Source organism: Phalacrocorax carbo, chromosome 9 (genome assembly GCF_963921805.1).
Source record: "Phalacrocorax carbo chromosome 9, bPhaCar2.1, whole genome shotgun sequence".
Lineage (NCBI taxonomy): Eukaryota > Metazoa > Chordata > Aves > Suliformes > Phalacrocoracidae > Phalacrocorax > Phalacrocorax carbo.
The window spans coordinates 31,450,073-31,468,397 of NC_087521.1; the positions used below are offsets into that span (position 1 = coordinate 31,450,073).

An 18,325-nucleotide genomic window follows, 5' to 3' on the forward strand; every position below is an offset into this window, starting at 1 on the left:
TCTTGTGGTTTTGACTCCTGCTGGGATAATATCTAGATCAATAATAGAGGAATTTTCAAAAACTACATTAAAGCCATAAAAGGCTATTCATAACAGGAGAACTCCAGAATTATATTAATAGAACAAGCCATCTCTCTAAGTCTTAGGCACAAAATGAATGTGTTAGGAAAGCAAATGTAGTATTCATGGAAAGGAAGGGAAAAGGTGATTCACCAAAACCATTTAGTGAAACAGTCTGGCTTTTCCTTTACATTTAAGTAGCTTGGTAAGAGATAATAATTTATAAATACCAGTATTAGAGGATCATTACAGGTCATGGCCCAACTCTACAGACTAGAACAACTACACCTCTCCAATTATATCCATTCTAACGTTATTAACAGTCGGACTTGATGATCTTAAAGGTCTTTTCTAACCTAAACGAATCTATGATTCTGTGATTATATTCACAAAAAAATGGTCAAAACAGAAGTTCTTCATGCAAAGGAAAAGGTCAGAGCAGTAAAATGCCTGTAATTTACCTGAGAGATCTTTAAGGAAGAAAATGTCAACTGTCTTATGAATGCCTGACATGAGTAAGCAGCACAGCATCAGGGATATATGTTGAGAAAGCATTACCTAACTATCTGAGCTTTAATTAGCCAAAAGTCCCTACAGAGCAACAGCAGCCAACTCTAAAATTAAGGGCAGATGGCACCGTACACTAAAAGAGCGCTGTTTTTTTCAGTTTTGCCCACTCCTTTCCCTGTTGTGTCATGTGTGCCCACCAGCCAAGAAGGAGGCAAGGGGAATACTGGGGAACAGGAATCATCAACAAATCAGGAAAGTCTGTAGTCAAGTTTGGAGAACTGGCAATAAAGAAACCGTGACTTTTGTCAGATGAAAGGATGAGCACCACCTCCAAATAGAACTCTAACAGGTACTAGGGCATGGAAGCATCTCTCCGAAGATGCAGCCAAAGCTCAGCACATCAAACACTGTTGGCAGGTAAACAGCCTGGTTAACCTACACCATATTTCTTCTTTTTCAAAGATACACAATCTCTCAGTTTTCTGAAGCATTACAATGTGCTAAAGAAACATCCTGAGAGGCCTCATCAGTTCCTAAAACACACTGCCAGAGTTAAAAGATGAAGCCTAGCAGATCTTGCTAAATTAACACTACATAGTTCATTGACCAGCAAGAAATGCTGAGATGAAGAGTTTAATGAGCGCCTGTTACCTGTGCTGACTGAGGTGATGTTTGCTCTGTGGACTGCAGTGAATCGCTGTGCTTCTACAGGAAAAAGCATTTCTTTTCTTTGTGATTTTCCAAAACGAAATAATTGTGATCCCTTCTTCTAGACTGCATATAAACACATGCCGAAAGTTAAGAACCTGTTTAGATTTTGTCCAGAGAAGGAAAGGATTTCAGCATAGATCTAGGTACTTCTGGACTCGAAATCCTCCTAGCTACTAGGACTGATTTTCAGACCCCTCTTCCTGGAAGAAAGGAACAGCAGCAGAGATACAAGTAAGTGGGACTGAGGCATATTTGTCCTCATGCAGCAGTAATCATCTTGCTTGGCCTGTGCTACAGCCCCAGTTCAAAATCACTCTGCAGCACCCCGGCACTACGTGCTCCTTGCACTGAACCAAACCAGATGCAGGGAGACCGAGCAGTGCTTCTGCCCCCGGTTATTTTGAGATTAGCCATCAAAAAGTGCTGAAAAACTCCCTAGAAGAGCCTCAAAGGAGCAGAATCATTATCTAATTACAATAAATGTAAACAAAAATGGCTTGTAAATTTTGGGGGTTAAAGAGAAAAAGCATCTTAAATTTCAAGTGACATTATGCAATCAGGCCAAGATTGTTTAATTTACCACATGCTGGGTAATAGCCTGAGAAGGCTCCGTGTTTCCAGAACTAAAATAGGCTCTTTATTAACAGGGTGATTTGCAGAGAGGCTGTGGGCAGAGCTGGCATTCAAGCCATTTAGCTCCCCAGAGCATCCTCCAAATACTTCCTTCCTGCAGTGTGCACTCCTCTTTCCAAGCTCTATTCAGGTTACTACAAAGATTTTTACCAGGTGCAAAGTTAAGGCTAGATGAGTCCAAAGTGCAGACTGTAATGACATTGATAACAGAAACAGAGGGTCAAGGAAAATTTCATGTAAGAATACGATGTGAGAAGACTTCGCTGTATGTCAAGACTGAGTGGGAGAGAAGCTATTCAGGGCTCCCTGAGATGCTCAACTTTGCTGTATGCCTAGGTTTGTTATAGATTTCTGATTCAGTAAGAAAAGGAAACTGCCAGCTATATGAGTAAGAGGTCTGTTAAGAGAACACAAGGAGAAGAGAAGTCTTGGGCAGAGTCTAAAGAAGGTCTGAAATTGCCATGATCCCAATCTGGACTCGGCACTTTTGAAAGACCCTTCATCCCTCCCACCCAGAAAGGTCCAGAGGATCTGCTCAGCTGAAACAGTGCTTGATCCACCATCGAGGCACAACGATGGCTTTACACGTACAAACCTTTCTATAGTTTGTGATCACGGCACCAGTTTGGGGCCAAAATGGACTCTCACACAAATGGGGTTCTCAGAGCAGCAACTGGGGGACAGCAGGGTGTGGGATTACCTGGGATTTACCCCAACCACTAGCTTTTCTCCCAGATATATAAATGTCTCATATTGGGAGCTGTGGGTGTGTGTAACTATTGCTGTACACCCAATAACAGCAGCTCTACGTGCCTCAGAAGCCTCTCTGGCTTTGAAGGAGATATGACATACTCGAGGATTAGTTTATAGGCATTTCTTTGTAACAAAGGGTCTAATCTTGAGCTTAATGAAGAATATGGCAGAAAACCAAATATCTTAGTGACAGCAGGCTTCAACATGTGGTTTCAGCTAGTTTCTGAACAGCTATTTAAACAATATTAATATTACCTCTGAAAAGTAAGAGCAACTCTGCAGCGTGTTGTGCCAGAGGAAGAGTTTGATGGAGGGCCATATTTTGAAATGATCGCTCTAATCAGAGGGTGCATCAAACAATTGTATTTCAAAATTAAAATATTCTACGGAACAAAAATGAAGGGCACTTTCACAGCTCTATCCTCCAATGAACTGATCCAGATTTTAGAATGTGTTCAGGCCAATTATCTAAGTAGCTACATTTTAAAATGCATTTCATCTCTGTTTGTATAAAAGAGTCATTACATTAGTCCATAGAAGATCATAAAATTCTTCCCTTCTGTGCGATAAATTTTTAGTTTCTGTCATTGCCTGACATTTGGCGTATGTGCTGGCAAATGATTCAGCATAATTCATTCACTGTTCACCTTGTGTTTGCAAAGCTGTTATAAAAGGCAACATTCAACTTCTGCTAAAAGGCTTGCTAAAGAAATGACTTAAGTGGCACAGACCAAAAATTATTAGAACGAAGTCCTGCAGTCTTTACTCTAGCAAAATTGGCAATAAAATCCATTAAAATCCCTGCAGAGTAGGAGCCAGAATTCAAAAGCCATAGACAGTTAATGGAAAGATTTTCATGGACTTCAGCAGGCTTTGGATTCAGACTCTTCCCTCTTAAGTATTTTAGAAATGAACTGCAGGTAACCAATAAGGAAACCAACTTTAGTAAGAGAGAAAGCAAGATTCAGGATTTGTTCTCCACAACAAAAGAACCTCTCCACGTTGAGGCTACAGATCTTGAAGACTCCAACTTTTTAAATCTTATTTCATGCAAACAGTACCTTTGCATTCAGATACCTCTGCACTGTACTTCTCGTGGCTGGAGAGCAAACAGCTGAATTTGGGTCTACGCGCCATACCTGCTGGTGCTGCTTTTTCAGATGCTTCTGATCGAAAACTTTGTGAGCATGACACAGAGACCTCAAACTGCTTAATCACCTCATCATTGCTGCCTGAAGATGCTGTCTGTTCTTCATCCTCCCCGTAACTGTTTACTGGGAGAAAAACACAACTCAGGCTTTAGACAGTCTGCTGTGCTTGGCCAAGAAGCCAGATGATGCAGCACATTTCTAGCTCTCAGATAGACCTTCTGAGGAGAAAAGGGGACCAAGGGTTTACGGAGGACTGGGGAATGAACTTGAGAATTGCCTGCTGCTTCAACCTCTGGAAAGCCTGTGAATGTCATATTTTATCAGCAACATATAGATATTATTAGACCTGCCCAACTCTGCATGTTACTCTATTTTTTTTTAAATGAAGATATTTAACAGAGCAGAACACAAAGAAAGACACAACACACACAGAGAACCACTCATAGAATCATTAGCATGTGCAAAGACAAAGTAGTAAGTGAAGGACTTGAAAACTTGGCCATGCTTCCATTCCCCTTCAGCTCCTGCTAAGGTGGAGCGGGAACTTTTGTGCAGAAAAAGCAACTCGTATGTAACCTGCTCTGGGTAACATCACGAACACATAAATACGGCACATGGCTAACAAGCACTGCTGACTCCATCTGCCAGCAGCAGAAGAACTCGGGAGACCAATGTAAATTGTAACCTTTAAAAGTGAAGATACGCATTTGAGCACGTCCCTGTGAGCGCCTTCCCCTCCTGCTACCACACGTGCTTTGAATATGAGACGACTGCACCCTCATTACTGCGTGAATATCCGGCAGATGGGGGAAGGAGGGTTCAATACATACTATGTGTATTTGGCCTTGCTTTGTCAGGATGAGAATGCAGAGGCATTTTGCAGATCTCCCTACCATCAGCATCAAGGAAGCAGAACAGCAGGACGTTTTGACCCACCGACGTGCACAGAGGAGGGAGCAGTGGGGACGACAGGCGGTCAGTGTGTACGTGCACGTTTGTGTACACACACGCGAACAAGGCAGCTGTCAAGTGTGGTTGGTCCGCTGCTTGCTCCTGAGCCTGAAATACATGATATGGTTGCCAAGACTCGCTTTGATAATCGCCATGGCAAACCCAAGCAGCTGAACAAATGGGCATTGCAGACAAACGGGTGGAGGGCAGCTTTCTCAGCAACACTGCCTGTTTCACGGGGGAAAGCACCTTTTTTCACCTCAAATCTCACAGTAATCACGCGGCTAGAGATGGGGAAAGCGGATGATGCTTTTACACACTGTGCTAGGTCAACTAAAAATCTGCAGTATAAACTTAATGACAACTGCTGTCACTGCTCCGTAAATTTACCTGCTGCTGCATGGGAGACAGCACTCCTCAGGCAGAGCGGACAGCGCAAGGAAGCTGGCAGTGCCGAAGCAAACTGCTCCCACCACCAGCCCAACAGAAGCTGGCTCCTCCGTGCCATCACGCTGGTAGATCTGACCCTCTGGTCTGATTTGCCACAGTTTGATCCTAAGCCTGCTGTTCCTTCTAGAAAATTGCTCTCAACTGGAGGAAGAAGCTAAGTGTTCCTATTCTGACAAAAATGAAAGCCATTTTAGATGTTAGTTTGTAAATGGTCAGTGACCAGCTATCATAAAAATTGATTATTTGATGCAAGCTGTTAAAAATAAGTTTCTTTGATATTTTTGAAAATAAAAATTATTTCAAATATAACAGCCCTATGGCCTAAATGAGCTACGATCTCTTCAAATAATTGACACACATAAAACTAAACATTTCTTTTCAGCCAACTGTGTTGTAAATTCGCTACCTGCAGCTCATGCAACCTCTACAAAATTAATTTAAATGCTCGTAAATGCTGGTAAGTTCTATTTATATGTGTATATCATTTGGGTATTTAAGATAAAAATTTAAAATTATTCCAGTTTAAACAGAAGTCAGCTTTCACTCAAACAGCTTGCCAAAAATCCTGAGTAAAAAACCTTTAGTAATTAGCCACACCTTTCACCATTTTCTAAAACACCTGTAACGTTAAAATTCTGGGTCTGTGGGCACAAGGCTGTATACTTACTTAAATGTGCTTTAACCTAGCATACAATTCTGGTTATTACAAGAAATTTTGCAAAGGCCACATGGATGCAGCATTCCTGGACCACTCCTGAAAGGGCACTCCCTGGGTGACCTCCATGCAACTCCTTGCAAAACAGAGCGGAACCCTTTTTCTAAGACAAAAGGGGAAGGGTGAAGGGATGGAGGGGAGGAGTTTGACCCACTTTAGTATATTACTGGCCACTTGACTTTGACTTCAACTTTACAAATCCCGAAAGCACAACTGCATCACTCGGTATGACACTGGATGCTATTTCTTACTAGCATTTGGAAGGATACAGGCTAATCAGAGGGTGGTACTGGGGAATCTGTAGCAAATGCTTGATACGTCTGCTGCTGAATCTCTGCCTGAGCAGCATACAGCTCTGTGTCAACTTAATATCTCTGTATTAATAAAATTAACTTTACCCAGGGGAGAGAAAAACGTTCACCATTCAAATATACAAGTGTCCTGATTAGGAAAGGACAAGGGGGAAACATTTTCTATATCACCATGGTAACTTAAATAAAGGACCCATAATTACAATCTAAATTCTGGAAAGATAATGAATACATCTTGAGATCTGCAGATGTTGTGTAGCATATACATATTTCTAGCAACTTCAGCTCAATTACTTCCATGCAGCATCTGTTTTACGAATCAGCCTCCCACCACTCATAAGGAGGCACGTGGGATTTATTTTTTTTTTCCCCAGAGGAGACAGTGGAGGAGGAAGGAGAGTGACCTCTTTTTCTGGCAAGGTATTTCAAACTACCACTATTTATTCAGAAAATTCAAACACCCAATCAGTTACAAGGTTAGCTTACAGGCATCCAAATACACTAAGCTAAAATGCATGAAATAAATAATTCAAGAATTCTCTGCAGTGTTACCAAGTATAAAGAATAACTTATCATTTGCTCAAAGCTTATCCAAGAAAAAAATTACCTAATAAAATAGCGTGGGTGTAAAATATAGATGTACTGCATGCATCCTGTCTGCCTGCATGTTAAAAAAATACCAAACTAACAACAACACTCATTTTGGCTGAATATTGAAAAGTTCACAAATGCCAAATTTCTGCTTTCCTAGACATTTAATGCTGCCCTTGTGTGTCTACCTTCTTCTTAAAGATTTTGATTCTGCTTTACGGAAGTCAGTGAGAATTTCAATGGGAGCATCACCAATCCTGGAAGGAAGCAGAAGTACTATACAAAAAAATGTATTTGATCATATAACCAAAGACAATATCAGTACACCCATACATAATGCATATACTTGGAGGATCCCAGGAGCACTCTGTGCCATGTTCTTTGCTATTATAGAAGCAGTCACATAGGCCTGGCCTTAAAATTTTCATGATCAGGATGACATAGAGAAACAGTGATCTGCAACAGCTCCTAACTCAGCAAAACCCAAAACTGCACACAGAAAGAAAAAGGTTTCTCTGCTGGAAAACTGCAAACAATGGATACGTTAAAGCTTCTCAGAAAAACAGAAGAACATTTTGTAAAAGGGAACATTGAGCAATACCTGTGGACTTGCTACTACCAATTCCCAATCAACTACAGCTCTGATTTGCAGTGTCTTCAATCTGGAGTCATATTCTTGCTCCTGCTGTCAATCATTTGTACTGGGAGTTCAAACGAAAGTACAAAGTAATGCAACTACCTGATTTATGGGTTTGACTAGGGAGGAGAATACCCCATACCTTCATTTGTGCTCAAAACTATTTGGATACACAATCCAATCATCAGAAATCCTTCTTGTTCTAAAACAGAAACAAAATCCAAAACATCCACCTAGACCTCAAATATACTTAAAATTGATGGAGAATGTGCTGTGATACAGCAAACCCATGTTTCTACACCTGCCATTATGGACATAAAGACCGTGCACAGTGACCATGCACCATCAACTAACACCGACTAGCCATTTACTAACTAACAGAAGGCAGCCTTCACCTGGGCTTTCTGTTTGCACCCAGACCCATGTGGTTTTGTCCCTTTCTGGTAGGTATACCAACCAGGGAGCCATTGAGTGCCCAGTGGTAAACATAATGTCCCTCTTTGCTGAGTGACAAGTGAGAGTGTCCTGCTTTTGCAACACATCAAACTCTATCTCTTCATCTGTCCTCACCCCATGGCCAAAGCAATTGCGAGCTCTCTGAGGTGAACACACCTGGGTGTTGGAATGTGATGCAGGCAGAGAGAATCTTGGCAGCTTTCATACCAGGGGTCATTTCCAATAAAAAGAAAAAAAAAGCAAACAAGAAAAAAAGTCAGAGAGTTATCAGAAACAAATTGTTATTTGGCTCTGACCATCGAGCACCTCCATAGCCAAACAACAGAGCAGTCAGAGCAATAAACACCAATTGTGTACACTACTGTGCAAAGAAACAGAGAACTGTCCACAGAAACCAGCATGAAAATCTGCATCATCTCCTGTTGCTTTTTTCCTGCTCCCAAATTTGGATTTAAAAAATAGGAACATGGGATTCAGCTTCAAATTGACTGTCACTTTGCTGCCCAAGGTTCTTCCATAGCTAAAGGAAATGGCAGCCAAGAAGCAGAAGCACAATCATCCCTGATTTTCCCAATCACCTACTTTACATTTTACGCGTGGAGTAAGCATGAGTCAGGCTTCATTTATGCTACTGGGTTTTATTAGCACAGGCCCAGGATTCATGGAGAAGTAGAAGAAAAGAAGAGATTACACACTGTAGGAGACACTGCTAAGCCAGGAAAACCCCTGGTGTGGATGCAGTTACATCCATGAGTCAGCCTACACTCCTTTGCCAGCCCAGGTTAGGTTGTTTGAAGAAAACATGCAGCTGCAGAGGCAGAAAAGCACCTTCCGTCAGCAGATGCTGTGTCTACACTGGGGACACCGCAGGGCACAGGTGTAGCTGTGTATGCTCTGGGGTGTGGGGCTGTAAATACTCAGGGACTTGGAAACTAAACAAATTGCTGATCCCAATGGCCAATGAGTTAGAAAACACTGTCCTTTCCTTCCAGCAAAAAATAACTCATTTTATAAGTGTTATTTTTATGACAATTTTCCTGGTAACTTTCACACCACAATGAATTCCTTCAGATTCCCCATCAATTGCCTATTCTACTTGTTTGCTTGGCTTGGATATGCACTTCTAACACAAGGGAGTCACTTCATAAGTTCTCTCCACTACATTTAAGGAAGTTTCTCTCAGTTGGCAATAGCTTCTTCCAGAAAATGGCCTTCCACCCAGCCGAAATCAGACTGGCCAAGGAAATGACCAGGAAACCCAGGACATTGACTCCTGACAACCTCCTTATAGCGCGGTTTCACTACGCGACACTCACAACCTGCTAGACCCAGTGCATGAATGCTGATTACATACCATTTGTAGCACCCAACACTGTAACCATTAGCTTCACACCCACAAGTCTTTGTTTGCTGATTAACAGGGTGGAAATCAACTCCCTCGCAAAGATATTTGTTTGGGGTTGCTACGGATTACAACTGCATTGCAAGAAGGCAGATATTTATTTTCCCACTGATTTTTCTAATTGAAACTTTCTGTTTGCTACCAGAGGGTTGATTCACTACAGCCCCCCCCTTACCACCACTGTAACACCACCGTTTCCATGGCACTCCTGGGAAAATCACAGATTTCAGCAGCAGCAGTGGGTGAGGATGTGGTGCAACAAGACTTATATGCATTCGGGACCAAAGCTGTCACCTGAAAAGGACAATCCTGTCCACCTTCCCTTCCCCTCTTCCTGCTGTTTCACTTTTAGCAAACATGTGGCCAACTCACCTGATTCAAAAGTAGTAGAGAAGGGGCTGGTAACTCAGCTGAAGCAATGATCCGGTCCAGTCCACCACACAGTGGCATGCTTGTGAGGCCAGATGTGGAAAGCAGCACAACTGCATGATCGGGGAAGGACACTAGATTCAGCTGCAGTTTTACATCAGCTACTGACAATTGCAAAACTGCACCCTCAGGCCCAATGGTTTTACAGCTACATTATTTATGGCAATAAGTCTAGACCCCAAAATTGACCCTGCGACACAGAGCTTCAGCAAACCTCAGTGCTCTCATTAATCCAAATTCAGTGCTTTCTCTCCAGCACCACAACCCTCATTCTATTTGCTGGAAAATACTCCCACACAGATTATGTTGCTATGTATAGACCGCACGGGCTTGAATCTCTCTCAGCCAAACAGAAAGGTCTACAAGTGCGCAGCTTGCACTCATGCCCAGAGCAACGAGTCCCTCCAGGGATGCTTCATCTCACATGGATACTGAGCTCTCTAGACAGGGGAGCACCCGCCTGAACATCAGGGAACTTCTAGGTAGGGTGATGAAGCCATGAGACCATCAGCTATTTTCATGGTCATTTGAAGGGATTTTCTACAGATTTTGCTAAGGATTGGTTTAAGATTCAGCCTAAGTCATTCATGCTGGTCTACAAATAGGTACTGATAAAGCCTCCCTAACTCAATCTGAGGAAACTGCTTGAGAATCACGCAAACAGCATTTGCATAGGTATAGCCCAACCACACTTTCCTCATTACCTGGAAGACCCACACAGCCCAACAATGCCATTCACCGTCTACAAAATTGAACATTTTTTTCCTCCATGACTAATCTCCCTCTCTTCTTTCATTGCAGTCTTTCCCCTTGGTTACTAGAACTGTTCCAGGAGTCTATGAGGCCACTCAAAACAATGGCTGCTACCCACAGGTCATTACAACAGCCAAAAATGAACTGGGCACAAGGAAGTCATATCCATACCCCTATCTGGCAAGAGGTGAGGACTGACACCAGCTCACCTTTTGGCAGGTGATCCCATCTCATATAAGCTTACAATAGTGTTTTTTTGTCCTGTTAAGCAATGCAAAGAGGCTAAGAGGAAACGGAGATGGATTATCCATGCTTTCAGAAGTCCTACTGGTCATTCCCTTCTGCATGCATTTGCCTGCCATCATGGGTTTCCATAAGTAGCCATCTACAAAGCTGGCCAAGCTAGCAGAAAAACAAACAAAAAAAAACCCCAACCAGAAAGTGACAAAAAGTACTACTGTTTGTATCAGCACACAGAAATACTATGTTCCAGCTCTGCACAGTGCTGCTAGTATGCATGCACGTAACCTCTACCACAACGCAATGAGATCATTCACACCTGCCTCGCCTGTAGTAGGAGATGGAAGGTGAGGAGGCAGGGTTTCTAGGAGAGAGGCAGCACTTCCCAGATGCTGCCAAGATGCTGTTTATTGGTAAATGAAGCCTCTTGAGTCCTAAACAACCTTCCCAGAGGAAGATAGAGTCGCAACCACCATATGGGGAGTGGGAAGAGGATGCCACTTAGCAAAAGTGGATCATAAAATACATGCACAAACACACACACTCACACACACAATTTGTTCTGTAACTGCACTGAATGGCAAAATCCATTTCTTCCTCTTAAATGCACCCTTCTCCATACAGCTTTATGCAACCTTCTAGATGGCAAGAGCAGATGACAAGTACTCCTGAACAGAGCATGCTTCCTCACGCCCCCTAGGGAGCTAGGCACAAGGAAGCTCTGCCCACCAGACAAGGAACTTGGTGAAAACCCAAACTACTGATCTACTGTGGGCTTACAAAGACACTGTGTCTAAAATCACTGACTGAGAACGAACAGCAATGTTGACAGGCCCAAGACAGAGCCTGCAATGGTAGCACCTTTGAAAATTTGTGTTTTGAACCACTCTTTGATTTCATGCCCCCAGCTGTAAAGCTGACATATCACCATCCACTTTCCTCTTGGGGCTACACTGTACTCTCATCACCACTTAGTTTTGCCATCATGGATGAAGATCCCCTATAATTTGAAACTTTGAAAAGACAGAACTGCAAAGAAGTACTTAAAATATAAAAATGAACCACCTTCACAAGGACAAGTCTGTGCACAAACACTTTCTGCATGGTTCTGAATTTCCCAAAGAGAAAGCATTCCATGCTAACTCACGTCTGCACTTCATTTCAGAAAGCTGCGGACTCGTACCACATTCTTCAGAGACCAGATGCATATCCCCAGTCATGTTAGCGCTTTCTCCCACTCAAGCAGACAGGAGTATTTTCTGTGAAGTGCTTTTGTCCACTGTCTGTCTTTGCTTTCCTTCACTCAGTGCTAGTGGTGCTACTGATTCAGTGTAGCCTCTTGAAATGTCCTGCTTTGAGTATAGGCACTGATTTTTATATGGCTACATTCTGGCCAGAGCTCCAGCTCTGCCTGGCTCCATAGCCAGACAGGTGATAAAATTCATCAGCACTTAGGATCTTCATGGAAATTGGCCATCCATCTATTTCAGTCTGACATGCAAGGAGAAGTTTTACTTACCACAAAAGCACCATCTTTCTGTTACGGGTATGGTTTGCTATATGGGTTTATAGGACCTAGTGAAAACTCACTTCTTGCCTAGGAATTCCTGGCCATGTGAAGGGTCATTTACTGAGGTCAGGAGTGCTCATATACAGCAGAAAGAATAATTTCCTCTACTACAGCAATTACTGGCAAAAATCAATGACCCCTGTTAAGCTGGAGGCCGAGGTAAGTAAATGCAATAGTGCTTTCGAGTTTTAAAAACCTCCCAGAGCCTCAGAGGCATGCCACCCCTTCAACATGAATTAAGGGTAACTGTCTAGCCATCTAGTCAAGATTCCTATTAGAACATGAAACTTCCTAGTATCCCAAGGTCAAAAAAATTATTTTAGTGCAACTGAAATGCAGTCTTTAGCTAGCACTGAGATTGTCTAATTGATGGAAAAAAATCTCCAAAGACTTCATGCAGTTTCAGTGTAGTGTTCACCTATAAATCACACTAGTGTTATGAACACAGTGTCAGACAGCTCAGGAGACTCTTCAATCACAGAACTCGTGGTGCAAAAATAGTTCAGCTCTGATTCAGAAGACTCAGCTCTGCTAGTGTGTCTGTCCCCATGCCTTTTCAGAGCAGCGTCTGCTGAAACTGCTAACTTAACAGTCACTTTGACTTTTTGTTTGCAAAGGACATGGGCCCTGAGGAAGAAGTGGGCTAAAGTCATTGCATTCATGGCACAATTATTGCTGCTCTTCACCTTTTTTGTTACTACTTTTTATTTCTCTATAGATTCAGGCTGGGAAGCAGACAGACTGGCCAGCTCTACCCCTCTGCATGCAGTGCACTACTTTTAGAAGTGGCTTGTTGCTCCACTGCTTTTTTTCAATTCTTAAGCCAAATGTGCAATGATGGATTTGGCAGCCACGCTCTCGCCAGCCACCCCCAGTCAGCTGAGCAGCAGTAGCTGAGCTGCGGGGGGACGCAAAGGCAGCTCTCTCCCTGTTCTGAGATAGGAGGCAGTTTCTCTGTAAGAAACACTGAGGTTAGACAATGAATGAGGGCCTCAAGGAAGCTGCAAGAGCAAGTTCATCTGTATTTGCAAAATTTACAGCTACGTGATTTGCAAATGGTGGCAGGGATCTACGTGCACAGAAGGCTGTGCCATCCCATCATTAGCCTCTTAAACCAAACACCTGGCCCTGCAATATTTCCTGCTGAATTACCTCCTCATTTTTAAACTGTGGATCAAAAACACCCAACATGAAAAACTTTTCCCTGCATTTGTTTGAAACCTTGGCACAACATTACTAGCATCATTTAAGTACAGACCAGGACTCAGCGGCAGCCAAACCTGCACCCTGCTGATTAGCATGCCTCACAGTGTCTTACAGACATTTGACTTAAGAACCCAAGAATTTCATTGCTCAAACACTTTATTAGATCCCTAAGCCTAAAAACGATTTGCAGTAATGTATGTGCTGCTTTGGGGCCTCAGAAAAGCTACTCTGAGAGCTAGGAAACATATCCTAGGAGGCAAAAAAATGTGATCAAACACATATTTGATACAAAGGAGAAGGGGTCATGATGTTTTTAACTGCAATTTTATTTAATCTCAGAAGCGTGCTCTAAGTTTAAGAGTAGTGAACAACTATCGGATTTTGTTCTGCATCATTTTTAAAACAATTCTCATCTAGGGTTGGTGGTTTTTTTCCCCCCTAAACCCAATAAACTATATATTGGAATGACCTTGTAACATGTTTCTGTGGCTCTTTAATCACCAGTGGCTGCTAAATGAAGCATATCTATTTTCTCTGTTACATTACTATTGGCAACCAGGTCTTCAGTAAGTGCCCAGAAATATTTCCATGGCAACAAAAAGCATTCAGCATTGCTACTGTTTTGTGCCAATTTAGCTTTAAAATATTCTATTGTGGAGAGAAATATGGTACATTAAGTGAAATAAAGTCAAGATGCAATGTTCTGAAAAGAATATAAGGATAAACAGGAAACATGTATTTTGCAGAAATGGGGAAAAAAATGCCAAATGGAAGGAAAAAATATTCAAAGCTAATATTGATGCTACTGAACGCCTTTGCCGAATATCAGCAAGTCCATATGCTCACTTACATTGTCACTTAGGGTTAGGGTAACAAAGCTAACAGAAATAAGGATACCTCAAACATCTTCTCTTGATCATTTTAATCCATGACTGACATTTTAAGTTGCCAGGGTATTACAGCCTCTCTGCATGTCTAGGTTACCATCAGAAGAGTTCATACTCTTGATGTTAGAGAAAGAATCTAAAGGAAAAAGAGGAAATAAAGACTTGAAAAATTAAATACAAAGAGCATGTGTGTGTTTTGGAAGTGAAGGGTCACTTAGAAGAGCAAAATGAGTTCTTCCACATCAAAGATCTTGTGGAAGACATTTTCAAATCACAGTTCAGCACTTTCTCTCCTATTATACAACTTAGTTCTGAGGAAAAAAAAATTTTAAAAGGCATCAGCTCCCAGCCCTCCAACTCTCAAACAGGCAACTTCATGACTACAAAATCTTGAGACCATGAATGGCCCTTTGTGCAGCACACTGCAGAGATAAAAAGATCAAAGATTATTTGAGAGCATTTGTAGTGACATTCCCTCTGGTGTAAAAAGCTACGCAATGCCCTCTAAAGTGCTTCATGTGGAAGTAGAGAGCTCTAGGCAGCAGCAACATAGGTGCTGGGGTGCTCTGTAAGGCCAGCCTTCCAGTGCAGACAGCTTACTGAGAAAGCAAGCCAATAAATAGTAAGAAAGTCCAACAGCAACTTGATCAGTACCTGCTTTCAGCTGCGAGAGAGGTTCAGAGTGACCCTCCCCTTTAGCTGCAGTGATGGATTACTCTGGCATCTATCTGTCACTGTATGTGTGTCTCACCAGGAAAATTAATCTGGTTCATCACATGCTCCTAAGGACCCTCCTTCTCATATGTCCCTGCAGACAAGACTGCAGGTGAGAAACTGCCCTGGCAGTGACAGCAGCCCATTCCCGGCCCCCATTTCCCTGACAGCTCACCACTTTTTCTCCCGTCCTGTGAACAAGGGTGTAGTCCAGAGACAGGAAAAAGACCTGGAGGCCACTATAGCAATAATGCATTCAGCACGTGCCTGCTCTCCAGCCTGCTCTGAGGAGCCCCAGGATTTGCCATGAATCGCTCTAACAGCCCCTCTTGGGGATACAGGCTCTGCAGGAGGCAAGGTTGTGCCCTGGACAGCACTTGTCCAGGAGGATCCATGGCCCCAGCACCCCCTGGAAGGACACTACGTGCCCTGCCCCATGGCATATGTGCACACACTGGACACAGGATCCAAGCACACACAGTAAATCCAGCCCTGCAGCATTGACTTAGTGCCTGTGAACAAACCCTGTGGTAAGGATACCACACAGGCAATGTTCAGGGGTACCAGAACGTAGGGGACCTGTACAGGTTACAGAGGTTGGGCTCCAAGAGATACAGCTCTGGGGTGCTTAACCTGAGAACTGTCATTTATTCATCTGGAGTATGAAAACAAGCAATCCCAGTTTGGGAGACAGAACAGCTAGACCAAAAGCTCTTTAAATTATTTACTGCCTGGCCGTAACAGTGTGAGGAATAGTAATAAAGAAAAGAGCTAATTTTAACATTCATTAAAGAACACCATCAAGGTTTATACCCTCTCAGTCTGATATTCCTATTAAACACGAAAACAAACAGGCTGATCTTCCGCAGTCTGCACAGAAATGGCTAAATATGTAAGACTTCCCAGGAGCCAAGAGTGATGAAAAGCTTTTGGTCACTATAAAACAAACACTTTCAAGAGCATCTACTGCCTGATTAAAAAAAAAAGGAATTTAGAAGCCTAATTCTGAAGACCCTCAGCAAGTATCAAGTTCTTCATCAGCTCAATATTGTAGACATCCCCTGCTCACCCTTCTGCCCTTACCCTCCCTTCCTAGGATGTTCATAAAGAGTGGCTTTAACACAGTAAGACCCAAGGATGGTGTCGGCAGGACTGCAGCTTTGCTGCTTGTGGTTGGGACATATGTCTCCATCAGTCGTCTGGGACCCAGGTAACTTCCAGCCACATTTATGTAATATTTAGTGAGTACAAGTCACATGTCTGAAATTCAGTCCTGAACACAATTGCCTGAAAAGCTGTTCATGTCACTTAATGATCAGAAGTCATAGTTAGGCCTATTTAAAACTGAGAATATCAAACTCAGTTCTTCTTCCCATAATCTCCTGCCTGCTGTCCTCTTCAGTCTTATTTGAAAAGCCTGTGGGGGTGGTGGGAGGAGAGGAAAGCGATTTGGGAGCCTTTCATCCATAAAATCATGAGATATGGCTGGCTTTTTAGTACAGCATTTCACAGCACATGGCAGTAACATCTTGAGATTCCTGGCACAAAGAAACAAGGTTTGAGATTATATATATCTTTAATAGCAATGACGCAAAGGCAGATGGTTCTCAAAGCAAAGGCTTAAGGCTAAACACTCCCTCTGAAGGGTCCTGCTACCAGAAACAAAACATGGGGGGAGCAAAATACTCCTTGCTACCAGAAACAAAACATGGGGGGAGCAAAATACTCCTTGCTACAGCAATATGGCCTGATTGACTTCTAATACACAGCGTTTCACCCTGGAGATTTCCACTCATTTCAATTAGATTAGTGTCACAAATGAGAGAAGAATCAGAAACAGAAGAAGAAAGGTTAGATTTTTCTTAGGGATTTGGGGAGTTTTATTTTAGCTGTGGGAAACAAAGACAACACAGAACATAATGAGCAGATTAGCAACTAAATCAAATCAATACCAGAAAAGAGAGGTCTGGATAATATGTCAGGGTGTCTGTTAGCTTCTTACCTGCAAATCTTGCCTTGCCATTACTACTTTTTAAGGAACTACTCATGTTGAGGTTGTGCTTATGGCCTCCCATCCTCATACAGGGCTCACCTTCTTCCTCAGCAATGGTAGGAAGCCGATCAAGTGGCTGGAGATTTTCATTCATCCAGTAGGATCCATTGGCTGTCAAAGACCTTGTGCTTTCAACACACTGCTCTGGTAAGTTGCTGGTATTTTTAACCGGTTTTTGCCTCTGCAGACCCATGTCAGTGCCACGAGGAAGGGGTTGTGAAGCAAGATCAGGACCCCCAATGCGACCATCTTCTCTAGGATACAAGTATTCCTCATCCCAGAGGTCCAGGTGTCGTTCATCATCTGATTCCTCAGAATAATCCTCGTAAACTCCTCCATTATTCTCCAAGTCCCGGTTCTTCTCTTCTTCTGACTTACGACCCACTCCACTCAAATTCAGCAGTGACGCAGATATAGAGTCTCCCGCTTGTTGGATGGCTTCGTATATTTGAGACATCCAAGATGACAGTGGCTGAAGGAAATTCTGAGCAGCCTCAGAAGCCATGTTTAACACTATGCCAGTATCTGGTGATCAGTTGTTCAGCTTTGCCAGCATGTCACTTATAATTCAGGGAGCTACAGAATAAGCACCATAAAAGATTACTGTAAATTACTTGTCCATCAACACCTGTCGACACAGTAGCTACGTAATATGACTAGAACTGAGAGGAGAAATGGAAAAAGGACTTCTACCCATTGAGAATATCACTAGAAATCCAGAAATGATGGACAAATTACACATATTCCTACAGAGATCTGGAAAGCTTTCATTCAATTGCTAAACCTTACATAAAAATAAAACCATAGAACATTAGATGAGAAGTACCTTTTCTGAAGCGCACACATTCTGGTTACTGCTGTCAACAGACCTGGTAAAAAAAGTACAAAACAACTTGCAGTCAAAAACCTCAGATAACCTCCTGGCCCTGACTTTGACAACACCCTTATCATTAGCATGTACAGATGGGGAAATTGATGGGTGGAGAATTTGGGAAGAATTATGTTTTGATTGATTAAAGTGACAGGCCTAAAACATGCAGAATTGGCCCACGGCAGACAACTATCTCAAATGTTTTGCTCCAGAAAGGCTCAGAAGAAGCTTTCTTTGCCCACAGAGTAAGAGAACCCAGAGTTTTGTTCTT

General features: G+C 42.5%; 1 protein-coding gene across 2 annotated transcripts in view; it reads right to left on the reverse strand.

The window, feature by feature from the left end:
- Positions 1-17,755, reverse strand: part of SYT16 (synaptotagmin 16) — a 50,286-nt gene extending 32,531 nt beyond the window's left edge. Inside the window, exon 1 of one of the 2 annotated variants that reach the window (XM_064460970.1) lies at positions 17,223-17,755. In XM_064460970.1, coding sequence (XP_064317040.1) covers positions 17,223-17,688 — 466 coding nt within the window. In that variant the 5' untranslated portion in view covers positions 17,689-17,755. Of the gene's footprint in view, positions 1-17,132 lie in introns of both variants that reach the window. The other variant, XM_064460969.1, reaches the window with a different exon arrangement.
- Between the last annotated feature and the right edge of the window lie 570 nt (positions 17,756-18,325).